The 12870-nt window shown below is 49.5% G+C and overlaps 2 protein-coding genes and 1 long non-coding RNA gene across 29 annotated transcripts in view; 1 reads left to right on the forward strand and 2 right to left on the reverse strand.

Annotated features, from left to right (window-relative positions):
- TCTN1 (tectonic family member 1) overlaps positions 1-12870 on the forward strand; it is a 57946-nt gene that overhangs the window by 35176 nt on the left and 9900 nt on the right. For 3 of the 16 annotated variants that reach the window (XR_012420638.1, XR_012420646.1, XR_012420651.1), the window contains 2 exons: positions 2411-2611; positions 7687-8806. The gene's annotated coding sequence lies outside the window, so the exon portion shown is untranslated. Of the gene's footprint in view, positions 1-249; positions 351-703; positions 880-2410; positions 3478-7682; positions 8807-12870 lie in introns of those variants that run through there. The other 13 variants (XR_012420645.1, XR_012420650.1, XM_065524809.2 and 10 more) reach the window with 7 other exon arrangements.
- The window catches only part of HVCN1 (hydrogen voltage gated channel 1), a 40798-nt gene continuing 27932 nt past the window's right edge, over positions 5-12870 (reverse strand). For 7 of the 12 annotated variants that reach the window (XM_045365935.2, XM_045365932.2, XM_045365934.2 and 4 more), the window contains 2 exons: positions 7119-7223; positions 2216-2664 (listed from right to left, as the gene is read on the reverse strand). In XM_045365935.2, coding sequence (XP_045221870.2) covers positions 2218-2664; positions 7119-7223 — 552 coding nt within the window. In that variant the 3' untranslated portion in view covers positions 2216-2217. Of the gene's footprint in view, positions 689-1369; positions 1483-2215; positions 2665-7118; positions 7224-12870 lie in introns of those variants that run through there. The other 5 variants (XM_074007804.1, XM_074007803.1, XM_074007805.1 and 2 more) reach the window with 1 other exon arrangement.
- Positions 3595-6177, reverse strand: LOC141408110 (uncharacterized). Its single transcript, XR_012420652.1, has 2 exons — positions 4846-6177; positions 3595-4517 (listed from the first exon to the last, which is right to left on the reverse strand). It is a non-coding gene; the product is annotated as an uncharacterized lncRNA (long non-coding RNA).

Genomic DNA, 12870 nt, shown 5'->3' on the forward strand with positions numbered 1-12870 from the left:
AGGATCCAGGGGAAAGAGAGAGTTTATTTTATACAGTAATTGTACAGTAATTGAGGAAAAATATCAGGTGGCAGAACGCAATGGAGCCACCTAGAAAGCTGGCTGATGCAGCTGGGGCACACAAAGGAGGGGCCTGGGTACCCCTTTTGGGGAAACTGAGACAAGGGAAGCTATTTAGAACAGCTTGAAAATAAGAGACTTTTCTAGAATGGGGTGGCAGCTAAAGTAGCTTCTTTTTCTTTCTTTCAGAATGCTCACATGAAAGGATACATCAATTCCTTAATATACATGTGAAATTTGAAAACTGTACATTCGATGCGACTAAATTTTATATACAACTAGAAATTGTCCAGCTTTGTTGCTCATTTTCAAGCAAGGCTAAAGTGTTCAACATGAGAAAATGTGATACCTTTGACACAGTGTGGGGTGGGAATGGATGGGCAGCTCTTGGTGGTACTGGACCTTCCACAAGGCTGTGTCCACCCAGAATCCATGCTGGCAGGAGGGAGGCAGAGGCATCAAACCAAACCTCTCACCAGGTGGCCCAGGAGGGGCAGCTGTTCCTCACATGACAGCACAGGCCCATGAGGCAGTGTCTTCTCTGCGGGGAGCTGGTCTGGGTCTAGTTCACTTCACCAAGAAGTCCATGCTGTCGCAATAGCTTGTTAAGTCTTTCAATTTCTTGTTCCTATTGCAAAAGCAGACAAACACTGGAATTTACTTTGAGCCTCGCCAGGGATGTGACAATCATTCAGTAAGCCCCAGGCACAGAGCCACAGAGATGAATGAAAGCTACACTCTGTGGCATTCAGTCTGCTGAGGAGACTGCTACAATTATAGGCTCCACTGAGCAGCAGTGACAGCAGTGAGAAGACAAAGGTGGGGGACCTGGCAGAGCCCCAGGGTGTGGGAGTGGGCACAGCTTCAGGGAGGATATGATGCCTGGGCTGGATCTGAAAGGACAAGGCAGGCTCAGCCCAGGGAAGGGCGCTCTAGGTGCATGAGCAGCGCTGTGCTGCAGGCGGCTGCTGCAGCAGAGGCCAGCTTCTCAGACGTCTTTTTGTTGTTGTTGTTGAGACAGAGTTTTGCTCTTGTTCAGGCTGGAGTGCAATGGCGCAATCTTGGCTCACTGCAACCTCTGCCTCCCAGGTTCAAGCAATTCTGCTGCCTCAGCCTCCTGAGTAGCTAGGATTACAGGCATGCGCCACCACGCCCGGCTAATTTTGTATTTTTAGTAGAGACAGGGTTTCTCCATGTTGGTCAGGCTGGTCTCGAACTCCGGACCTCAGGTGATCCACCTGCCTCAGCCTCCCAAAGTGCTGGGATTCCAAGCATGAGCCACCATGCCTGGTCCCCAGATGTGTCTTACCTTCTCAGAGCAGCTGAACTCAAGGTGTTGAATCTTGGCGGCCAATTGTACATTCATCTGTTTTAACCTTAAGAGTTGCCGTTCTGAACGTGTCTTAACTGAGATGATAATCCCTGAAATAAAATTGGGGGTCTCAGTGATACTGGTTTCTAACTTAACCACTGAGGAAAAAAATCTGTATTCTTACACCCGTATAGTGTTGGGAGGAGTGGTGACAGACACACGAGACAGTCATCACTTTAGGGCATCAGAGCTGGGAAGTCAGGGTTTCATGCCTGAGCTACTTAGTCCCCAGTTATGCAATATCTCTCTATAGCTGTTATGGCTGAGAAATCCTTAAAAATAATTGCTGACAAGATGAACATTAGGCTTCTTAACCTAGAACCTGTTCACAATCATATGGGTGCATAGCAGCAGTGTGCACAGATACCACGAAAGCACAGGCTGGGAAATGCCCCCTTTCTCCATAACAGGCATCTTCCGTAGGAACTCAAAGGCTTTTTTTCTTTCCTTTGACAGAGGCCAGTTTTTTTTTTTTGTTGTTGTTGTTTTGAGATGGGGTCTTGCTCTGTCACCCAGGCTGGAGTGTGGTGGCACAATCTTGGCTTACTGCAGTCTCCAAATCCTGGGCTCAAGCGATCCTCCCACCTCCGCCCCCCCCAGTGGCTGGGACTACATGTGTGCACCACCACACCCAACTGATGTTTCTATTTTTTTTTTTTTTTTGTAGAGACAGGGTTTCACCTTTGTTGCCCAGGCTGGTCTTGAACTCCTGGGCTCAAGTTATCCTCCTGCCTCAGCCTCCCAAATTGCTGGGATTACAGGCATGACCACTGTACCCAACCGTTTCATTTTATTTGCTTGACATAAACCTGCTCATAACCAGCTCCTAAAAGGGCTGAAGAGGAAGAAGGGAGGAGAGGGAGGTGAGGGGTCAGTGGGGAGGCCTCCGTAATGGGAGCCACTGTGAGCTCAGGCGCCCAGAGTGACTGTGCTGCCAGGCCTCGGATGTATGCCTGAGCCCCCACTCTCCATCCACAGCCTGGGAGTGCACGAGACGTACCGTTGATGATCCGGGCCACCCGCCACAGCCGAAGCAGAATCAGCAGGCCCAGAGCCTCAAACTCGTGCTCCTGGAACAGGAGGACAACGTCGAGGACGAATGAGACCACCACCACGACGGCATCCAGGATCTCAAACTTGTGGTGAAAGAACTCCAGGCGGAAGACAAATAATTTAAAGGTAATCTCCATCATAAAAAGGGCCAAGATGGTGATGCTCATGTAGTGGAATATCTGAAGGGGACAAGGAACCACAGTCAGGGGAGATCGGGCCTCTGGGAGGTCAAGCTGCCTTCGCATGCACCTGCCTGGTCACCAGCAAGATAATTCATCTGTTGGACAAATCCAGATGCCCGGTGCTGGATACACGGCTGTGAACACCACAGATGAGGCACCTGCTGTCTAAAGGGCAATTAGGCAATGTCGGAATTAAAGCGTCCTCCAGACCCTTTGGACCAGCAATTCCGTGGCTAAGAACTTATCCTACAGCTGAACTCCCGTGTGCACAGGGACTAAGGATATTTACTGCAGCACTGTTTGCAGAGCAAATATTTTCTGCATTGTTTGTAAGACAACGGAAATGTCCGTTAGACAGAAATGTCCATTAGAAGGTACTCTTAAAATGAATGGTGGCACCTCCATATGGGGCCCTAAGGACACAATTGTTAAAAAGATTAAGCTGGGTGTGGTGGCTCGAGCCTATAGTCCCAGTTACTCAGGAGGCTAGGTGGGGCCTCCTGCCCAGAGCCCAGTTTGAGGCCAGCCTGGGCAACATAGCAAGACCCCATCTCTAAAATAACTGAGTGAATGAATGAATGAATGAATGAATGAATGGAGGCAGATCCATATGTTCCAATTAGGAGTGATCACCAAGGTAAGTGAAAAGGGTTCCGAGATCTTGATCTAGTCCTGGCTGGGCACAGTGGCTCATGCCTGTAATCCCAGCACTTTGGGAGGCTGAGGCAGGTAGATCACTTGAGGTCAGGAGTTTGAGACCATCTTGGCTAACATGGTGAAAACCTGTCTCTACTAAAAAAAATACAAAAAGTGAGCCAGGTGTGTTGGTGCACGCCTGTAGTCCCAGCTACTTGGGAGGCTGAGGCAGGAGAATTGCTTGAACCCAGAGGACAGGTTGCAGTGAGCCGAGATTGCACCACTGCACTCCAGCCTGGGTGACAAGTCAGACTCTGTCTCAAAAAATAAAAATAGGCCGGGCGCGGTGGCTCAAGCCTGTAATCCCAGCACTTTGGGAGGCCGAGACAGGTGGATCACAAGGTCAGGAGATCGAGACCATCCTGGGTGAAACCCTGTCTCTACTAAAAAAATACAAAAAACTAGGCGGGCATGGTGGCGGGCACCTGTAGTCCCAGCTACTTGGGAGGCTGAGGCAGGAGAATGGCGTAAACCTGGGAGGTGGAGCTTGCAGTGAGCTGAGATCAGGCCACTGCACTTCAGCCTGGGCGACAGAGTGAGACTCCATCTCAAAAACATAAAAATAAAAATAAAAATATAAAATAACCAGTCCTCACACCAAGATAACCATTTCCAGATCTGGGGCAGGGAAGGTACAATGTGGGCAAGGATGTCTTGTGCCAGAAAGCAAGGAAGTCTTCAAAGACATCACAGAGTCATGTCAACAGGACCCAGCAGTCAGCTTGAAGAGGTTCACAGTGACAACATTTGGGGCAATCTGAACATTGAAAAGAATGACTAAGATTGATTGTAACACAGTGAATAAAAAAAAATTCACAGTGCAGCACATACACCCATGCAAACGCACACACATGGGAAAACAGGGAAGTGCCTTTTTATAGAAGAGTACCGACTACTAAATGTAGAAGGAAAGACAGAATTAGAAAATCACCATTCTGCATCCCCTAGTGTAGTCACTGACTCAGGCAAGGATCACCAACAGATGCCAACTGGGGAAGAGGATATTTGCATGCTACCAAAGGAGTACCGGACAGATCATTTACCACTGCAACAGGAAAAATGCCCCTGGCCAGTGGAGCCATCCAGCATTTACTACCTAAATCAAGTGACCCAACTGAGTGGGACCCCTGGCGTGTGCCTCCTGAAAATGCCACCTCCAGCCGGGCGCGGTGGCTCAAGCCTGTAATCCCAGCACTTTGGGAGGCCGAGACGGGTGGATCATGAGGTCAGGAGATCGAGACCATCCTGGCTAACACGGTGAAACCCCGTCTCTACTAAAAAATACAAAAAACTAGCCGGCCGAGGTGGCGGGCACCTGTAGTCCCAGCTACTCGCAAGGCTGAGGCAGGAGAATGGCGTGAACCCGGGAGGCGGAGCTTGCAGTGAGCTGAGATCCGGCCACTGCACTCCAGCCTGGGTGACAGAGCGAGACTCCGTCTCAAAAAAAAAAAAAAAAAAAAAAAAAAAAAAAGAAAATGCCACCTCCAGAACATCGCCCGCCAATGAGGACTCCCTGCTGATCAAGCCCTGGACCTAACCGTGGTGTGCAGGAAATAAGGCAGGAGACCTCAAACTCATCAGACAAATCCAGAACATGGGACATTCTATTGGCTGGGCTCTTCCAAGAGTCATGGTCATGAAGGAAAAAGAAAAGCAGGAGGATTTATCTAGATTAAGAAAGCCCAGGGAGGCTGCGTGTGGTGGCTCACACCTGTAATCCCAGCATTTTGGGAGGCCAAGACAGGATTGCTTGAGCCTGGGAGTTCAAGACCAGCCTGGGCAACACAGGGAAACTCTTTCTCTATAAAAAAGTTTAAAAATTAGCTAGGTGTGGTGGTGTATGGCTGTGGTTCTAGTTACTCAGGAGGCTGAGGCGGGAGGAAGGCTTGAGCCCATGAGGTCAAGGCTGCAGTGAGCTGTTAGTGCTACTGCACTCCAGGCTGGGTGACAGAGCAAGACTCTGTCTCAAGGAAAAAAAAAAAAAAAAAAAATTCCAAGGAGACACAACCAAATAGAATATTGGAATTCCCTATCCTAGTTTGAAAAAAAGTGCCATTAAAGACATTCTTGGGCTGGGCATGGTGGCTCGTGCCTGTAATCCCAGCACTTTGGGAGGCTGAGGTGGGCAGATCACTTGAGGTCAGGAGTTTGATACCAGCCTGGCCAACATGGTGAAGTCTCGTCTCTACTAAAAATACAAAAATTAGCTGGGTGTGGTGGCGAGCACCTGTAATCCCAGTTACTCTGGATCCTGAGGCAGGAGAATCGCTTGAACTCAGGAGGCGGACGTTGCAGTGTGATGAGATCGTGCCACTGCACTCCAGCCTGGGCGATAGAGACTCTGTCCCCCAAAAATAAAAAGAGACATTTGGGATGAGTGAGTGAATAAAAGTGGTTGTTAGGTGGGACTATTGATCTTATTTTAGGTCTGATGATGCTCTCATGGCTCCACGGGAGAAAAACCTTATTAGGCATGTTGAAGTATTTAGGAGTGAAGGTTTGTGACGTCAAATGGTCAGATGGAAATGTGTGTGCATCTGTGGGGATATATAGTGACAAAGCAAACAGCAAAATGTGTCTTTGCCATTTTTCATAATAAAAAGTTGAGAGAAAAAAGACAATATGGCAGGTATGTTAATGGATTCTATTAAAAATAGAGGAAGAGAGCCAAGTGCAGTGTCGCACGCCTGTAATCCCAGCACTTTGGGAGGCAGAGGTGGGTGGATCGCTTGAGCCCAGGGGTTCAAGACCTCAGTCTCTGAGAAACATGAAAGCAATTATTTAGGAGAAATTAGATGGACAGGGAAGATTCTCCTTTCATGCCGGCATAGGAGATGTCACTGGGCTGCCTCTGGGAAAGGTACCAGGAAGAAGGAGGTTTAACATTTCCTTCTGCCTTTTTCACTACTTGCAAAGACATATATTTGCATATCAATTCCATTTTGTTTTTCCAAAAAAGGGCATGGCGGGGGTTGGGGACGGGAAATGCTTTTTTTTTTCTGGAGACAGAGTTTTGCTCTTGTTGCCCGGGCTGAAGTGCAGAGGCGCTATCTCGGCTCACTGCAACCTCCGCCTCTGGGGTTCAAATGATTCTCCTGCCTTGGCCTCCTGAGTAGCTGGGATTACAGGCCTGCGCCACCACGTCCAGCTAATTTTTTGTATTTTCAGTAGAGACGGGGTTTTATTATGTTGGCCAGGCTGGTCTTGAACTCCTGACCTCAGGTGATCCACCCACGACCTCAGGTGATCCACCCACCTTGTCCTCCCAAAGTGCAGAGATTACAGGTGTGAGCCACTGCGCCCAGCCAGGGATGATTTTAACTCTCCTGATCTCCTCCCTTGGCACCGAGACAGGGTGTGTCCACCACCCTTTGCCTGAACGTCTGGGATGGGCTCAGTAACTGAATCAGTGAATAAACAGCACATCCCCTGACGGCCCAGCATGGGGACCATGCAGACCATCAACAGAAGACAGGAGAAATGCCCCTCCTGAGCCAGAGATGGCAGAGTGGATCCACCCCACATGCTCACTAGCCTAGCATCACCCAGGATTCCAGCCATCATGTGAAACAAGGTTTCCTGCTTGTAGTAAATGCTAATCCATAATCTGGAAAGGAAGATGAAAACACCTATTAAACTACCACAGACCTTGCTACTCCAAGTGGGGTGTCAGCTGCTCCACTCCGCACCCCTACTGTGCGGATAACACAAGCAAAACATACCAGTAAGACCCCAGAAGAGCTGTCAACCCCTACCATGGCAGCATAGTTTTTCTTGTCGGGCTGGATGATCCTCAGGTCCAGGATGAGCTCAGCAAGCACCAGGAGGGTGTCCAGAACCACCAAGCAGATGATGATGACCTGCGGGCCGAGGGAAGGCACCAGAGACCATGAGACCCATATGGAGGCCCTCCCTCTTCCCATGATTAAGAGCTGGCTTGGAAGCACGTGGGTGAAACCACTGGGCAAAGCCATTAAGGGTGGGAGGCTATTGCTATAGTTCGCCAGAGGCCCCACCGGGATGGTGGCTGCGCAGGGCCAGCTCCTCTCTGATAGAAGCCACCAGCCTCCTTCCCACCACCCTCCTGGCCTGCTCTGCCTCTAGGTGGTACCCACCTTCCCTGCCCTCCCAGAACATGTCTGGCTCATTTTCTGACCCTTCGTCACTGTTTCTCAAATACCACCTCTCAAACCAAACTGCCCATACCTAGATGGCAACAAATAATCAGTTTGTGTGTGTGTGTGTGTATATATATATATATATATATATATATATATATATATATTTTTTTTTTTTTTTTTTTTTTTTTTTTTTTTGAGACAGTCTCGTTTTGTCGCCCAGGCTGGAGTACCATGGCATCATCTCGGCTCACTGCAACCCCCACCTCCTGAGTTCAAGCAATTCTCCTGCCTCAGCCTCCCGAGTATCTGGGATAACAGGCACACACCACCATGCCTGGCTAATTTTTGTATTTTTAGTAGAGATGGTGTTTCACCATGTTGGCCAGGCTGGTCTCAAGCTCCTAACCCCAAGTGATCCACCCACCTTGGCCTCCCAAAGTGCTGGGATTACAGGCGTGAGCCACCGCGCCCAGGCAAGTTTGTATTTTTCTATTCCTGGGGCCTGCTGTTGCTGGGGTGCTCACAGAACAGATGCTCAATAAATAACTCAACACAGCCCTGCCTCAGCAGTCTGAGTCCTGGAAGGGACCTTGGGGACTGCCGCCTGCAGGCTCCTCAGCTATAGGGATGGCTGCTGTGCTTACAAACCAGCTTCTGCCTGGAGATGTGAGGTGCCTGCCCCAGCTCACGTGTGCCCACAGTGGGTGAAGAGGGTGAAGGGGAGAGGAGTCCCGGTGTCCTGGAGAATTGAGGAGAGCTGCTATGGGAAACAACCTCGTGGGCTTTGTGATGGGCTGACAGAGGACAGGTGGGCAACAGTGTGGAGTGGGTGGGTGGTCTCACTGATGGCAGCTGTGGGAAGCAGCTGGTAGTGATGGCAGTCATGGTGACAGCTGGTGATGTTGGCGAGGGCACTGATGGCAGGGTGAAGGTGACAGCGTTGGGGATACCATAATGGCAGTGGAAATGTAGCAGTGGGAGGAGCCCCACAGGACTTTGAGTGACCCTTCTGTTCCCTAGGAAATTCTGGACCATCGCCATCCCCTGCCATTCGCACTCTCAGATCAGTTGATTCTGGCCTCTGAAAATTAATCTGCCACTATCTTGGCAATTTCTGCAGTTTCAGTTTAAAATTAAACAAGTTCAGGCCTCTGCAAGAACAGACTATTAATTCTTTGATCCTTTCAACCTGTAGGTAATTATTTCAGTAATTAAAGTATTCTATGATATGGTTTGTTGTGAAAATTGCATGGCAAATTGCCTTATAATGAAGTTTTCACACATTCCAAATTCAGCAAGCTTAATAAAGGTGCAAGCCTCTAGTGGGGTTTTTGTTGTTGTTTTTCCTTGGTTTTATTTTGGAACTAAAGGGATCTGAGAGCTCATATGAGGTAAAACCAAGCCACAGAGCTACAAGGAACAGACCTAATATTCAGCCATGAAAAGGATGAGGTTCTGACCCACACTACTATGAAATCGTCATACTAAGTGAAAGAAGGCAGACAGAAAAGATCACACATTATATGATCCCATCTATACGAAATGTCCAGAAATGGCAAATCCAGAGACAGAATGCAGGTTCACAGTTGCCTGGGGCTGGGGGAGGGGGAATGGGGAGTGACTGCTAATGGGTACCAGGTTTCCATTTGAAAATGCTCTGGGGTCAGGCACGGTGGCTCATGCCTGTAATCCCAGCACTTTGGGAGGCCGAGGCGGGCAGATCACCTGAGGTCAGGAGTTCGAGACCAGCCTGGCTAACATAGTGAAACCTTGTTTCTACTAAAAGTACAGAAAATTAGCTGGGCATGGTGGCATGTGCCTATAATCCCAGCCACTTGGGAGGCTGAGGTAGGAGAATGCTTGAACCCGGGAGGCGGAGGTTGCAGTGAGCCGAGATCACATCATTGCAGTCCAGCTTGGGCAACAAGAGCAAAACTCCGTCTCAAAAAGAAAAAAGAAAAAAAAGAAAATGCTCTGGAAGTAGATAGTGGTGACTTGTACAACACTGTGAATGTATTAAATAAATGCCACAGAATCATTTACTTAAAAATGATTGTTACGTGAATCTCACCTCAATTTAAAAAACAATGCAAAAGAAAAATGAGAGACAGACCAACCCAAGGTCACAAAACTACGATGCCTGGATAATAACCCTGGCCTCTATGAAAATTCATCCCCGGGGCCCTGAATCTGCCAGTTCACAGGGAGTGTTGCTTCTGAGGGGAACCAGGTCACAAGGAAAACTGCTGAGAATTCAGAGAAGCTGCTTCATTCCAAATCCTCACCCTGGCAAAGACTGCAGAGTCCGCGCTGTGGGGCGGCCAGTCCTGGGCTCAGCTCCCAGCTCCCCCATCTGCCTGGACCTTGGGCACATCTCTCATCGCTGGAACCTTCACTGTCCTCACGGGGAAAATGGAGTGGGCCACATTTTCTACCCCAGAGCAACAATGGGAGCATGATGTGAGTGAAGTATGAAGAGCGCTTAGCACAGGGCTGGCCTGCGGTACATGGGAATAAAAAAGCTCCCTGACTCCTGGGACCACCTTCCCTTGGCTCAACTCTGTCCTGTCATTCATGGCTTCCTTGGGCCCTGAATCACCCCCTGTATTCTCTCCCTTGGTGGTGCCATCCCATGTAAGAAGGGACCGCAGTTAACAATATATCAAGCACCTTGGCCATCTCAAACCACTCAAGAAAGGGATCCCAGGAGCTTCCTGGATGCCGATGCTACCTGCAGAAACCACAACCTCTGAGCCTCCCCACCTACTCCAGTGTGGCCTCACTGCTGCCACTGAGTCCCTCTACAAATCTGATCCCCCACCCACACACTTAGAGCTTTCAAAGTTACCCCACAACCCGTGGATGACCTTCCCTGGCCTCTTCTCTTGCCAATTGCCTGCTGGCAGCACCCACACCCAATCCACGTGCACCCTTCTCAATTCCTCCAATGCTGCAAGTCCTTGGCAAAGGAAGCCCCTCTACCTGGAAGCCTCCCACGCCATCCATCCACGGGGTTCACTCCTGCTCAGCATGCAGGTGTCACCTCCTCCAACTCCAGTCCCTGATCAGTCCCCCACCCCCAGGACCTCTCAAAGCCTCCCTCCTCCCTGAGGAGGGCTTCTCTCCATCTGTAACCAATGTGTGTCTCAGTGACGGCTCCCATCATTCCTGCCTCTCTGCAGCCTGCCAAATCCTCAATGAGGGCAAAGATGTGTCTGCCACATTTGTCACTGTACACAGCAGGTGCTCAATAAGTGACTGTTGGGTAGGTGAATAAACACCTCCACTCACTTTATGACAGGCATTTGTCTTTTTCCCCAGCAGGAGTGTCTCTGGGGGTCCCAGCTCAGGGGCCAGTCCCCAGCCCTAAGCCCAGGGAGGAGGGGAACATCCTGAGGGGGCGGCCCAGGGCTCCCCTTGCAGCTGCAAGGAAGCTGGTTCCTTCCTTCTGCTCCTGAAATTGAGGGTTTGGGATTTCAACCCCCAACAACTTAATAGCATGTTTCCTTTCCCATCACAGCCACAGAGGAGCTGGGCCGCCAGGCGCTCTGGCATGTCAGCTCTCTTGCTTCGCTGCTTTCAGCCACACAAGAGTGGGGGAAAAAAAAGACCAAAATAATTTTTTTTAATCTTTTACCCTGGAATAAAGTCAGTGATAGAAGATGCAAGGGCTGCATTTCTCTGCTTCCAGAAGAGGGACAGGCTCTAAGGAGGGACAGGTCTATTTTGTTTGGGGACACCTGCAGTAGCATCCTCCAAATGCCCACCTTTGAGAACTGTGTGCTTCCCTGTGGTCCCCAGGCCTGTGCCCTCCCAGGACTTGAATGGACTTCTAGGAACCCAGACATAGGCTCTGCCATGTTGGGGTTGGGGATGGGGTCTAGAGAGAGCTGACCAGACTCCACTTGCATTTGTCCTTCAAAATCAGAAATGTCTTTCTAGACCATGTATGGTGGCTCACACCTGTAATCACAGCACTTTGGGAGGCCAAGATGGGAGGATCACTTGAGACCAGGAATTCGAGACCAGCCTGGGCAACAGAGCAAGATCCTATCTCTTAAAAAAAAAATAATAAAAGCCCTTCTAAATGGCAGGACATGGCCAGGCAGAGTGGCTCATGCCTGTAATCCCAGCACTTTGGGAGGCTGAGATGGGTGGATCACTTGAGGTCAGGAGTTTGAGACCAGCCTGCCCAATATGGTGAAACCCATTCTCTACCAAAAATACAAAAATTAGCCAGGTGTGGTGGTGGGTGCCTGTAATCCCAGCTACTTGGGAGGCTGAGGCAGGAGGATAGCTTGAACCCAGGAAGCAGAGGTTGCAGTGAGCTGAGATCATGCCACTGCACTCCAGCCTGGGTGACAGAGCAAGACTCTGTCTCAAACCAATCAATCAATCAGTCAATGGCAGGACAGTTGGCCGGGCACGGTGGCTAAGACCTGTAATCCTGGCACTTTGGGAGGCTGAGGTGGGTGAATCACCTGAGGTCAGGGGTTCAAGACCAGCCTGACCAACATAGTGAAACCCTGTCTCTACTAAAAATGCAAAATTAGCCAGGTGTGGTGGCAGGCGCCTGTAATCCCAGCTACTTGGGAGGCTGAGGCAGGAGAATTGCTTGAACTCCATAGAAAGTTCAGTTCCCTTCGCTCGTCTGTGAGGACCACCCCAGCTCTGCTTTCTCCCTGCAACCACACCTGGAGGCTATCAGCAGTGGGCTAAGGCCAGGACAGCCAGGTATTTTGGGCATCACTCCACAAGAGAGACTGAGGCCCCCAGCAGGATGGGTCTCCATGAGGCAGGGGAGCCTCTGGCACTGAGTGTTCGCAGAGTGAACGGATGAGTGTTCTTTCTGTCTCTGTTATTTACCCTTTATTTACTTTGTGTGTGGTAAAATTTGCATAACGTAAAATATACCATTTTAAAGTTGGCATAAAATTTAGTGGCATTAAGTCCATTCACGAGGTTGTGTAACCATCACCACTATAATTCCAGAACATTTTCATCTCCTCAAATGGAAACACTCCCACCTGTGGCAGCCGTCAATCTGCTTCCTGTCTCTATGGATTTGCCTGTCCTTAGATGTTTTGTATCAATGGAATCTTACACTCTGGCCTTTTGTGTCTGGCTTCTTTTCCTCAGCACCATGTTTTCAAGGTTCATTCACATTGTGGCATGGATCAGCACCTTCTTTGCTTTTGATGTTGGAATCATATTCCACTGTACGGATAGAACACATTCGATTTCACACTCATCCATTGGTGGACCCTTTCCTTTTGGATCATGACTCTTTTCTCCCTGACAACTTGAGATCTGCCTGCCACATGCCCAGTGCAGTACAGGGTCCCCGGCACGTGGTAGGTGCTGGGCAAACACTCATAGAATGAAT

Source organism: Macaca fascicularis, chromosome 11 (genome assembly GCF_037993035.2).
Source record: "Macaca fascicularis isolate 582-1 chromosome 11, T2T-MFA8v1.1".
NCBI classification, from domain to species: domain Eukaryota; kingdom Metazoa; phylum Chordata; class Mammalia; order Primates; family Cercopithecidae; genus Macaca; species Macaca fascicularis.